This window comes from Dicentrarchus labrax, unplaced genomic scaffold (assembly GCF_905237075.1).
Source record: "Dicentrarchus labrax unplaced genomic scaffold, dlabrax2021, whole genome shotgun sequence".
NCBI classification, from domain to species: domain Eukaryota; kingdom Metazoa; phylum Chordata; class Actinopteri; family Moronidae; genus Dicentrarchus; species Dicentrarchus labrax.
This window is the reverse complement of record NW_026136713.1, coordinates 866,774-880,000: the sequence shown is the minus strand read 5'-3', so window position 1 is coordinate 880,000 and position 13,227 is coordinate 866,774. Positions and strand designations below refer to the sequence as shown.

The following is a 13,227-nucleotide window of genomic DNA, read 5'->3' as shown; positions in this document are numbered from 1 at the left end:
AAACTACTTTTTCGTGTTCCTCCTACACGCTTTGTCTGATTCGCACAAAATTTTTTTACCTAGCACCTGGGGACCGCCCTGGCAAAAAAAGTAATTTGAACATTTTTGAAATTTCAAAAAATAAGCACACTATAAAATTCAAACTTCCTGTACATTTTTCGTCAAAAAAGGAAGTGGACCATTTCTCCACATTGGTATGTCCCATTGACACCAAACTTGGGTCCATAGTTCCACTTGTCTTCCTTAGGCATCTTGCACAGTTTCAGGCCATAGCCACAAGGTGGCGCTCTTTAAAATGAAGAAGTTTATATCTTTACAACGGTGATTAAGATGAAACTTGGTACGATGCTTCCCCATGGCTCCCTGAGGCTCACTAGGTGGCGGTCTGGTGGCATGGTAAATCACTGTGCGGAGACCGTAATAGTTATGAATATGAAATTCACAGAGCACGTATAGACTGGTGCCTGAAGCTCACATACCAAAAATCGTGTTTGTCGTGTTTGTAGCGCCCCCTACAGGATAAAAAAACAGCAGCACCGGCGCCACGTTTCACCGATTTGTATGAAACTTGGTAGGTACGTGTAACATGCCGGTACGTACAAAAAAGCCTCTTGGACCAATACCCGAAACCCCACAGAAAGTAGTCCATTTTGATTTTCATTTGAACCAACTCCTCCAAGGGAATTTATTGGATATGCTTCAAAATTTGTGAGTACAGTCAAAAAATGGTGCTGATTAAAAGTTGTGCTATTTGTGCATGTACGTTGAAGGGCGTGTCCCTGACGTGCCGTCAAAGTTGGCCATTTTGAAGTCCGTGCGCATTTTCGGTGAATTTTTCGCGTTGTATTTGAATGAACTCCTCCTAGGGAATTTATCTGATAGGCTTCAAAATTGGTCAGTACAGTCAAAAAATGGTGCTGATTAAAAGTTGTGCTATTTGTGCATGTACATTAAAGGGAGTGTCCGTGGCGTTCCCTCAAAGTTGGCCAGGTTGAATCGAATGTCAAACTATGATGCTATTTCCTGCATTTAAGGGCTTCTGTTTTAACTAACTCCTCCTACAGATTTGATCAGATTGACTTAAAATTCGATCACTTCAATCTACACACATTGGTTATCAAAGGTTGTGCTATTTGTGACTGTATGTTTAACCGTGTGCCCGTGACGACGTGTCGAATTCCACCGATTGGCCATCAAACAGATAGTACTCATATCTTCAGTGTTCATCCCACCCTGAACACGTCCTCATAACTTCATGTACAGTCCCACCTGAACACGCCCAAACTCAGTGTACAGTCCCACCCTGAACACGTCCTCATAACTTCAGTGTACAGTCCCACCCTGAACACGTCCTCATAACGTCAGCGTACGTGATCCAATCTCAATGAAACTTCACGTGTTTGATAACAGTCCCACCCTGAACACGTCTACGTGACAATATTCAGACAGTGATAGCGCCACATACTGGTAACATGAAGTATCACGTTTTATACTTTCATGTTCTACTCCTCGCAGGATGATCAGATCCAGCTGAAATTTACTTATAAAATGCAAAACACATTGTTGATATATGTGTTGACTGTGGTGAGGGGGCGTGTCTGTGGGCTGGCGGGAAATTTTGATGGACCGCCACAAAACACAAATTCGCTATAACTTGAGTCTACATTGTCCAATCGGCTCCACACTTCAAATGCTTGATAACAGTCCCGCCCTGAACATGTGTACATGACAATATTCAGACATAATGATAGCGCCACCTACTGGCAACAAGAAGTAAGCGCTGCGTTCATGTTGTGGTCCGCACGTGTTACGACGGCACGCGAAGCAGTTGCAGCACGCCCCGAGCGTGGAGTGCGAGGTCCCGCCCAACGCTGCTTGCAGCTTTAATTATTATTATTATTATTATTATTATTATTACTACAGTTACTATTATTACTATAATCACTGTTCATTGTCTCCCATCGTTGTTGTCATTGTCGTTATCATCTTCTACATGTTCATTATCATCAGTTACTACTATTAGTGTATTAGTTTTTCCTTGCCCCCGTCGCCAAGGTCTTGCTCATGGTGGTACTGTTGGGTCTTTGTAAATAATGTTATAAGGAGTTCGGTCTAGACCTGCTCCATTCTAAAAGTGTCCTGAGATAACTGAATTGGCGCTATACAAATAAAATTGAATTGAACAACGAACCACATAACGTAGTCTGTCAGGAGAAGAGCAAAAACATATTTCCATGGAGAAAACCACTCAGTGTCTTTATTTGCTCTTGTAACAAGATAGAAATACTCTCTACTCTGCTAGCAGCATCTATGCTAACCTCTTTAGAAAGCCATCGTTGTTTAACAAATAGTCTCTTCTCACTGTGACACACCTTCATGCCATCCCCCATAGCTGCCAGTACTTCCTTAAATGATGCTGATTGGTCAACACATAGACTGAAGCCTGGCAAGTGCAGTGTTAGAAAATAGCATCAGACTCTTAAATTGGTATTACTCATGGATAAAATATTAAGTCATATATTGGGGGGACCGACATAATATCAAATAAAAATCTATAGCTGACCGCTGATCAACCAGATCACTGTTATTAGACAAAAAAAAAACAAATTCTGTATTATGTCAAAGGTTGACAACATAAATGGGACCATATTTACAGCCATACACTGATCCAATGGATCAGTCCATAGCAGCTCACCTACCTTCCACTAGCACCTTCTTGGCCATAGAAGCACTGTGGTGGGATGAGAAGGCGACTATAGCAGACACCCCCTCTATACCGAGCCCAGCCTTCAGAGACACTCTCTCCACCCCCTCTGTCAGTGAATGCAGCACCTGGAAGCAAACAGCAGTTACAGACAAACATTGATTAACACAGTAAGAACAGTAATTCAAATTTTCTATTGACTATTTAGTTGTTCTTCACAAACGCCTCTTCCCATAAACTATAGACCTTTGTGGGTGAGGCCAACCAATACTACAAAGTTAAGATGACATAGTAGAGATGGTGGGTGGATATCACAGGCTCGGGAGAAACTAAAAGTTACAATGCAGAAGGCCTATTTTGTACGCGCTGGTAAAAACTTCAAAATTAGCAGCTGTTTGTAGTATGGCAACAAATAAATTATCCTTGAACTTAAAACCTTAACTGACAAAACGGTTATCATTTTAATATCAAATGCTATATATGATTTATTCCAAATGTGTGTGTGTGGCAGTGGGCAGGGAGCTCCTCTGTCAGTTTAAACATTATTTGAATATCTTGATACATTGAGGAAATACAGGACTACAATAGGTGGAAATATCAAATATGATGGTCTATAATGAATGTATTCATTTACTTTCAAATGTAGCTTTGGCTGGGATAGTCCCAGAAACACCAACCAGGGTTTGGCAGAAAGGTCTGACTGTGCTGAATCCAGCAATATATGATATGTAATTGTAGCAGGTATGGTTGGTGGTCTACATTAAGAAATGTATGCCACAGAGCTGCTGTACCTGCAGTAGGTCCTCTGGCCTGGTGGCGGCTGGCAGGTCGCCTATACAGAGGTGTCTCTTCTCGGTGCTGCGGCGGACACTGAGACGGGAGCCAGGGTCCAGCATGTGACCGTGCAGCAGGCGCATGGCGTCGGTAGCTACAGCTGGTGAGCCGTACTTGGCATAGGCGAAGCCGCGGTTCTGCCCACTGAAGTTCATCATGAGCCGGAACTCCCAGAGGGGCCCCACAGAGCTGAAAAGGGGGATTAACAGATCCTCGTAGGCGTCCCGCGGGATCTGGCTGATGAAGACCTCACAGCGGGCTCCTGGGGTGGGCCCGTCCCACACTGACAGCAGAATGGAGAGGAGATGGTATTGGGTGATGTTGATCTTTATTAAAGCTATAATCCGTAACATTTCCACATTAATATCTCTATAATACTGTCTATAAACACCCTATATGTTCTATATGTAGTTGAGTTGTGTACTTCCATTATCCCAAATGTTTCCAACATCTTATCCCCTTTGTGCATGCGTCAGCGTTGTGGTCATCCAGAAGCTGTCATACATTGACAATACTAGGTCTTATGGCCATTTAATTGAGCGCCGCACAATATGGGAAAAATTATAATTATTATGTTGTGGTTACTTTGACTGATGTAATATAATTCACATATGATTCATAATTAGTTTGGGAATTATCTTTTTTGCATCATACATTAAACAAACAAAAACCCAGCTGAATTATAATGATGTGAAATGTGGTGGGGTCTGTACCATCAAACGTGATTTGTAAGCCAGGGCATCTCTTCAGAACTACAGTATTTCATTATAATGCTGATTGTCACAATCAGCATTATAATGTATCTACAGCACTGTTTCAGGCTCTGTTTGTTTTCTTAATGACGTTATATAAAAAATAAAGATGTTTGATCTTTCTATGTAGTATATTGATTTATGCATGCTTTTACTAGTAATAGTGTAATGTTATAAAAGGAAATCCTTGCAGGAATGTTCACTATTTTCTGACATTTGTGTATTTTTTTAGTTCCTCTAAGGAACTACGAGTGTCATAGTAATGTAGTGTGTAGAGGCAGTGTGTTTGAGCTGAGCAGCCTCTCTCACCCTCAGGTGGTCCTCCATACTTCCTCTGGCCGTTAACTTGAGACAGCTTTGTGTTGGTGGTTTTCAGCCAGGTTTCCAGCTCCTGCACCCGCTCAAGGTTCAGCACCTAAGGGGGAAACAAGTGGGAAAGAGCTCCTCAGCAACAGGACCTTTCCAACTAACAGGAAAGATCAACCCTAGTGTCTGTCCCTGTGCCTTAGACCAGTGGTTCCCAACCTGAGTGTCGCCAAAGCGTCATGGGGGGTCGCAAGGCCGTCTTGATTTGAAGGGGTGTAAGAAAACTAAATGAAAATATATACAGTAGGCCTATATCTCAGGATTTGGTTCACTTCTCTGAAGAAAGGTAAAGTACATTGTTAAGTAAATAGACTAATAGAACAAAGGCCAAGCGTCGTGGACAAGAAACCACTAGATTTGTCAGAAAAGAAGCCCATTAAGTCCGTATGATTGTTAAAAATAATTTCTGAAATACACAATACAATTCTCTGAACAGGAAATAACCTGCTCAAAATTCATCCAAATCATATTAAATTAGTTTTACGCAAACTTCTTGCAGTTACTGAGTTCACTGGTTGGGTTCGTTGTACAGTTCTGAATATAATGGTAAATGGTAAATGGAACTGTACTTGTATTGCGCTTTTCTAGTTTTCCGACCACTCAAAGCGCTTTTACACTACATGCCACATTCACCCTTTCACACATTCACAGTGATGGCAAAGTCCATCAAACAGACAGAAACTAACTCATTCATACACATTCACACACCGATGCACAGCATGGGGAGCAATTCGGGGTTCAGTATCTTGCTCAAGGATACTTCGACACATGGCCCTCATAAAACTAAATATCCATAAAATATGTCACTTAGTCAGGGGTCGTCAGTTTATGAAATGATAGACAAGGGGTCCCTTAAGGAAAAAGGTTGGGAACCACTGCTTTATACCATTTAATCCCAATCAAGTATACTTCAGTAGATAGCTGAAGATAGCTATAGCCAAGAGCAGCTGGGTTATATATGAGATCTGTGCTACTGTGATGAAACCAGACAGCACCCTGGATTTTGGTCATTGTTATATGGTGATACTTCTTAAATGTAGCCTTTTCCAGGTCCAAGCTGCAAAGTCATTACATTTTCTGAACTTATTACACTGTTCCCCGTCAGTGAATTGAGCAATCAATGCCATTAGAAATCTGATGACCACACACACTTTCACACTTATGGACCATAAACAGAAGCCCCTGTACATTGTACAGATCATTGCATTGCATCGTTTACAGGAAAACATTACAGCGGGCTGACATCACTGCAAGTAATAAGGACAAGAAGCAACAACAGCACAAACATTATCTGAAGTGTAAGAGCGTTGATATGACATCAGTCACAGACTGCATCCACAGAGAAACTGGTGAAAAGGTTTTTGTTCTCACCCAGTTATGGTAGTACTTGAGCACTTATTGGAGCACTGCACTGACTAAGAATTGCATTCCAATAACACTGTTGGACTTAGAATGGACAGTAAAACATTTTTATACTGTTTGTGATGTTGTTGCACTGGACATGTGAGATGCTTCTAATATTTGATCTGCTTTATGTAAAAGTGGTGGAAACATTTCTAAGCACTGGCAAGACCTTTCGGTGTAACGCAGCCCGCACCCCACCACCATAAAGTAGCCTACCGCTTTTAAGGTCCACTGTGTAACATATAGGAGGATTTAGTGGGAAAAACATAATGTTCATAGGTATGTTTTTATTAGTGTATAAATACCTGAATATAGCAATTATTAATTATAGCTTTTGTTACCTTGGAATGAGCTGTTTTTATCTACAGACACTGTGGGTCGCTTTCTATGTTTCTACAGTAGCCCAGAACACAGTTTTTTGTGGCCACCGTATTTTCTCCAACACGCTTCACAGCCCGAGCGGTGTTCAGTTAGTTGCAATCTAAAACTTCACCGCTAGATGTCACTAAATCCTACACACTGGTCCTTTAAGTCATACCCTAAACAACTATTTTGATAATCATTTTGAGAAAAAAAGTCAAAGTGTACACACATTCTTTACTGAAGAAAAAGTGAAAAAGTATATACTCAAGTATAAAAATAAAAAATATTCTCTTTATTTCTTTGAAGGACAATTCTACTGGCTGTTTCTCTGCATTCTGTGGTGTGTGTCGGTGTTGTCACATTACGTCTCTACTGCAGCACAAATATCTGTGTCAAATTTAGGAGTGGTAAAAGTAAAAGTTGCCAGAAAAGAAATACTCAACTAGATTTTTTTTTTTAATAAAAAAATTTTTTTTTTTTTTTTTTTTTTTTTTTTAATATTTTTAATATTTTTTTATTTTTTTTTTATTTTTTTTTATTTTTTTTTTTTTTTTTTTTTTCCCCATTAAACGTTTTTATTTGGTTAAAATAAAAAAAATTTTTTTTTCCCGGCCGGGGGTTTTTTTTAAATTTTTTTTATTTTTAATTTTTAAGGCTTTTTGCTCTTCAAAAAAAAAATTTTTTTTTTTTTTTTTTTTTTTTTCGGGGGGGGTGGTCCCTTTACGCCCAAACCCCCACACCCCCCCCCCCCCCTCCATAAAAAATTTTATTTTGTGTGGGTTTTGGGGGGGTTTTTTTTTTTTTTTTTTTTTTTTTTTTTCTCTACCTTCTTTTTTTTTAGGGGGGGGGGGGGGGGGAGGGGGGTGTTTTTTTTTTTTTTTTTTTTCCCCCGGCCTCGTTGTTTTTTTTTTTCCTTCCTTTTTTGTGGGGGGGGGCCCGCCTTTTTTTTTTTTTTGGGGGGGGTTTTTTTCGGGGGTTTTTTTTTTTTTTTTTTTAATTTTAAAAATATTTTATAAAAAATTTTTTTTTATTCAAAAAAAAAAAAGGAGTTTTTATCTCAAACGATATATATCGCCCACCTCTATACTCAACTAGAGTACAGACACCTGAACAAATTACTGAAGTACAGTAACAACGTATTTGTACTACCACCTCTAGTGTCAGTCTAAAAGTTTGGACATTTTATGGACCAAGCAACTAATTGATTGATTAAGAAACTGATTGACAGATTAGTCAATAATGGAAATAACTGTTAGTCGCAGCCCTAACTGACTTAGCATTGCACTCCTATAACACGGTTGGACTCTGGACAATGGAGAGTAAAACAAAAGCAGAGATATAGTAGTGCTGGGCAATGTACAAGTATACTGGTTTAAATTTCTCGTAGGCAATTTATTTTTCATATAGTGCTATACTGTATCATAACCTAAACATCTGTTGTAACTCGTTTCTTGTGCAATAGAACATTTGAGAAATATCTCTGAATACTTACATACTTGGACAATTTTAAGTCAGTTTCTAGTGTTTACACATCTATTTTTAGTTGGTTTTGAAAAGGGAAGCAATATTAAAGTTTTATTATGTTTTATTCATTTTCATTCATTTTTTCATTCAAATTGTGCAGTTGCCGTTTCAGTAGCTGTTTCATACATTCTGATTCCTTCATATATTGTATCTTTATGTGGGACCTATAGTAAACAAAGCTTTAAGTATATGCATGGTAACATTCAAATGTGTTCATATTCTATGTACATCTGACAGTAGAATAAGACACTATAAACATATATAAAAAGGCCCAGTCGTGAAAAAATACATAAATAAATACCTTATAGACACTAAACCGCCAGAATCAGAAAAATACTGTGATACCCATTTTTGGTCATACTAAGATTTTCTCTTTTTTTATATTGTAGTTTTTGTTGTTGTATTGGACTGCTGAATATTGTGAGATGTTTCTAATATTTTATCTTCTCTATGTAAAAGTAGTGGAAAAGTTTCTATGCACTGAACCTTTCATTGAGAAGCAGTCCACACCATAAAGTACCACATACCATAAACTTAATGAACACAGCAGTCCCAGCACTGATTTTGAGTTGGGTGGTGCTTATTAGGACTGCATGATACGGTATAAACATCATATTGCCATTATTCGGACAGATATTGCGATATGATTTGCAATTAGTACGGGAATGATCATTTTTGCATTACAAACTGAATGTTAATAATAATAATAATAATAATAATAATATTAAAATCATGATTATGTGAAATACCTTGGAGTCTGTACAAAAAACGGAGATCAAGATTTGTAGTCCTGGGCATCTCTGCAGAAATACAGTCCTCATGTTTGACCTTTAACAAACAACTGCAGCTTCTGGAGTTTGCATGTGGCACTTGGCCATATTGCGATTAATTGTGCAGCCCCAGTGTTTATTTCAATTCTACTGTAACAAAACACAAATCACATTGATTTCCTCAAAACTGTTTTTAACAAAAGAAAACATGATAAAGTTAGAAAGCCATCACGAGGACATTTTAACACAATGTAACGACTATGCGCATGTTTATAAACAGCTCGTGAAGCATGGAACAATCTAATGCACGTTTCAAATACCAGCACAGCGATAAATGGACGGAAAACATACCTAAATCGAAGAAAAAAGAGGAAAAAGAAAAACATTTAGGCCACTAAACTATGGTTTACCTACTTGGAGTGATGTTATATATGCGTGTCACTTACTTACTTGTATTAAGCATTGGCGGGTTCTTTGATACCGTAATGGGCTGCAGGTGGGGGTTAACCGAGCAGTAGCTTAGTACAGTGAAATACAAAGAAAAAACGACAACACAACAATGTTTAACGCGACAAAACGTGAAGAAGTGACCTTTTATAGCGCAAACATCGCGCGACACTTTATACAATGTAGCCAACAGTGCGTGCGTGCGTGTTTATAAACAGCTCGTGAAGCACGACACAAACTAACCAGTTGGTCAAATCAAAGCGGAATCGACCCGTGCCGCCACTGCCACTCAAACAGCACACACCAAGTCACTCTCTTCTATTAACGGGCCAGTGTCCGTTGATTTAAACAACCGCATTTTAAAAAAAGAAACACAAACAACGACAAACATTAGCAGGTTACCTGGCTCTGCTTGCTCTCCATCATCACTGCTGTTAAGTTCATGCGGACAGTGACGCCTCACCTGGAGCCCTCTATTGGCCAGGAACTCACACTTGACACCAGCCCACATCCTCGGGAGCGGGTACTGATTTGCCGCGCGCTCAGTTCAAATTTGAGCAAAAATAAGCACATGAATGAGTCTAGTTTAAAGCTGCCCTCTGCTTAACACAAAATAACACACCACGGCAAACAATTCATGACAAAAACAATACATTTCAGCAGGTCAAAAGCAGACTCACACATTATCCCATAATTAATGAGTTTGGGTTTTTTTTTACCTTGTTTTTACTTTAAGCAATTCTCTCCTGCCCCTGGGTTTAGGAGGATCTATTGTCAGAACTGGAATATAATATTCATAGGTATGTTTTCATTAGTTTATAATCACCTGAATATAAGAATCATTGTGTTTTTGTTACCTTAGAATGAGCCGTTTTTATCTACAGAGGTTAGCAGGTCCTCTTCCATGGAGTCCGGTATGTTTAACCGCCATGTTTCTACAGTAGCCCAGAACGGACAAACCAAACACTGGCTGTAGATAGGGCCTTTAGTGTTGTTTGGCTAGTTTTGTAGCAACCGTGTACTTTCACACTGCACAGCCTGTTCTCATCCCCAGGTTGTCAAATATGTTTGCAATCTACAACTTCACCGCTAGATGTCACTAAATCCTACACACTGGTCCTTTAAAAGGTATTTTCCCATGATTTTATGTCTATGGGACAAATGGGGACCATTTTTTGGAAATTGGTCCAGTATTCATTTTAAACACCACAAATGGCAGCCACAAAACTGGCTGCAACATAATCTCCAGCTCTGATTTTGTCAAAATAGACCCTGAATTCACAGAGTTGTGTAAATACCGGAAAAGGTACAAAAGTGGGGACAGGCATCAGAGAGGCAGCAGAGGGCTGTCTTAGTGCACATACTTACACAGTGTGCAAAAGCCCATAATGATTACATTGTAGCCAGTTGCCTGGCTGCAGCGCTCTCATTCAATCTTGGATCCATTTCAAAAATTGCTGTGCCCATTAGTCTCTTTGACACAATATGTAAAAATTGGGTTTCATTTATCTCAATTGCACTCTGTAACCACTTAGATCTCTGTAACCTACAAACGAACAACTGAACTGTCATTTGAACATACAAGAATATGCTTGCTTGAAGCAATATGGATTGTGCAGCCATATTTCTCTTTGGATTTCAGAATGCTTTCAGAATCAAAACAAATTTGTATCATTAGAACAAAAGGTTACTTTAAGGACCAGTTTAAAAGATTTAGTGGCATCTAGCGGTGAAGTTGCAGATTGCAACTAACTGAACAACGCCTGTGTCTATATCTGACGGCCTGGGAATGAAGATGGACTGTGAAGTGTGTAGGAGAAACTACAGTGGCTGCAAAAACTGTAAAAAACGCGAAAAGCACAATCTACAGCCAGTGTCCAGTTTGTCCGTTCTGGGCTTCAGCTACTGTAGAAACATGGTGGTTCAACATGGTGGACTTTTCAGGTGATTATACATTGATGAAAACATACCTATGAATATTATATTCCACAACAAAAAAAAAATGATATAAAAAAAAACACAATACATTATCTGCTCAAAATTCATACAAATCACTCACTTTAAACAAACCTCTTGCAGTTCCTGAGTTCACGGTTTGGGTTCATTGTACAGTTTTGACAGCCAAGTCCCTACAGACTGAGCTACTGCTGCCCGTAAGAAGGAAAAGGCTGCAAAGTTTAATCTCAGAGCAGTCCCAGTCACTTCACCAACATGCTTCTGTCACAGAAATATTTTTGTTGCAGTGTATGACTACACAAGGGGGTGGGACAACTGCGACAACCACTGGATCCTCCCTTCCATCCACATGAGGGGAGATCGTCCCTCCCCAGAGAACAAAGTGACTGCAGAGAGGAAGGTCAAGGACTGCCATCCAGTAACTGTATGGTCTGATCATTGTACTTTACTTGATGTTTTCCATCCTCACCTCCATCAGTGCAGCAGCAAAAATTATAGGGCTCTCCGATGGATGTTCCAGAGGCTGCTGGACACATTAATAGCCAATGTGTAGACGGGTCATTCTCTGGGATGCAGAAAAACAATGACATCCTTAATTACCTCTGCACACATCTTCCTACAGAATTCCAATCAATTAAAGAAACATCTTATCTTATCTTCATTGATATAATCTTATCTAATAAATTAATAATAATACATTATTGAAATAAATAATGAAAAAAAATTAAATAATGAACTTAAATACACTAGAATATACTAAATATAAAATATATGCATGTGACTTGGGGACAAACACTATATCTACTTTACTCTACATTTTATGGACAGAAAGAAAGAAAAGAAACAACAGCTCATAACCTGACTTTTAATTAATCCATTGGTTTTAGAAATGGCTCATATGAAAGCTAAAACCCTCCCAAATTATGTTTAATATACTAAAATGAATTTGCGTCACTGAAGAAAGATTGATGATTTAATGAGCACAGAAAGGTCAGATTTTGGCAAGACAAAAGTTTTGTCGCCTACAGAGAGTAATATGAAAATTGAACAAATAATTTACTTCAAATACAAAAATATGTTGCATAACATCAGTGAATTAAGTAGTGGTGCTGTGAGATCCATATTTAATATCTTGTATGACTTCCATGAGCTTGAAGGACTGCATCCATGCGGTTCGACAATGATTCATACAATTTATTGATGAAGTCATCAGGAATAGCAAAGAAAGCAGTCTTACATGCCTCCCAGAGTTCATCAAGATTCTTTGGTTTCGTCTTCCATGCTTCCTCTTTCATTCTACCCCAGACATGCTCAATGATGTTCATGTCTGGTGACTGGGCTGGCCAGTCCTGGAGCACCTTGATCTTCTTCGCCTTGAGGAACTTTGATGTAGAGATGGAAGTATGCGATGGAGCACCATCCTGCTGCAAAATTTGACCCCTTTTATGGTTGGGAATGTAAGAGGTAGCTAATACTTCTTGATATTTTAGGCTATTGATATTGCCTTCCACCCTGCAAATCTCTCACACACCCCCATACGGGATGTAACCCCAGACCATGATTTTTCCGCCACCAAACTTAACTGTTTTCTGGGTGAATCTTGGATCCATGCGGGCTCCAGTAGGTCTCCTGCAATATTTGGCATTGGCATTGGGCCTTGGCAAATGCCACACGTTTTTTTAATTGCCTTTTGTTTAGTGCTGGTTTCTGGGCACTGATTAGACCATGGAGGCCATTTCGAGACAGACTTCTACAAACTGTTCTGGTTGACACGGGGACTTGAGGTGACCAGGCCTGGTGGAAAAGGGGCTGGCCTTAGATTTTCGAGCCAACAAACGGTCCTCCCGAGCAGTTGTCTTGCGGGGTCTGCCGGACCTGGGCTTGTCAAAAACATCTCCAGTCTCTTCAAATCTTTTTCTTATTCTTTGTACTTGACGCTGAGACACATTGAAGGTGTCAGCCACCTCAGCAGTGGATCTGGTCTTCAGCCTCTTGATAATCAACGCTTTGAATCTTAGGCATGTTGTCAGAGGTCAAGTTGCAGTTGATGTGAAGGTCTGGTGTGCTGGGGTTCTTTTTATACACACCCACTAAATGATTGATCAAT

General features: G+C 39.4%; 1 protein-coding gene across 2 annotated transcripts in view; it reads right to left on the bottom strand.

Annotated features, from left to right (window-relative positions):
* dnd1 (DND microRNA-mediated repression inhibitor 1) overlaps positions 1-9,663 on the bottom strand; it is a 10,892-nt gene extending 1,229 nt beyond the window's left edge. Inside the window, exons 1-6 of one of the 2 annotated variants that reach the window (XM_051421257.1) lie at positions 9,408-9,491; positions 9,168-9,235; positions 8,697-8,867; positions 4,600-4,705; positions 3,496-3,821; positions 2,700-2,832 (exon numbers count right to left, since the gene is read on the bottom strand). In XM_051421257.1, coding sequence (XP_051277217.1) covers positions 2,700-2,832; positions 3,496-3,821; positions 4,600-4,705; positions 8,697-8,768 — 637 coding nt within the window. In that variant the 5' untranslated portion in view covers positions 8,769-8,867; positions 9,168-9,235; positions 9,408-9,491. Of the gene's footprint in view, positions 1-2,699; positions 2,833-3,495; positions 3,822-4,599; positions 4,706-8,696; positions 8,868-9,167; positions 9,236-9,407; positions 9,492-9,566 lie in introns of those variants that run through there. The other variant, XM_051421258.1, reaches the window with a different exon arrangement.
* Between the last annotated feature and the right edge of the window lie 3,564 nt (positions 9,664-13,227).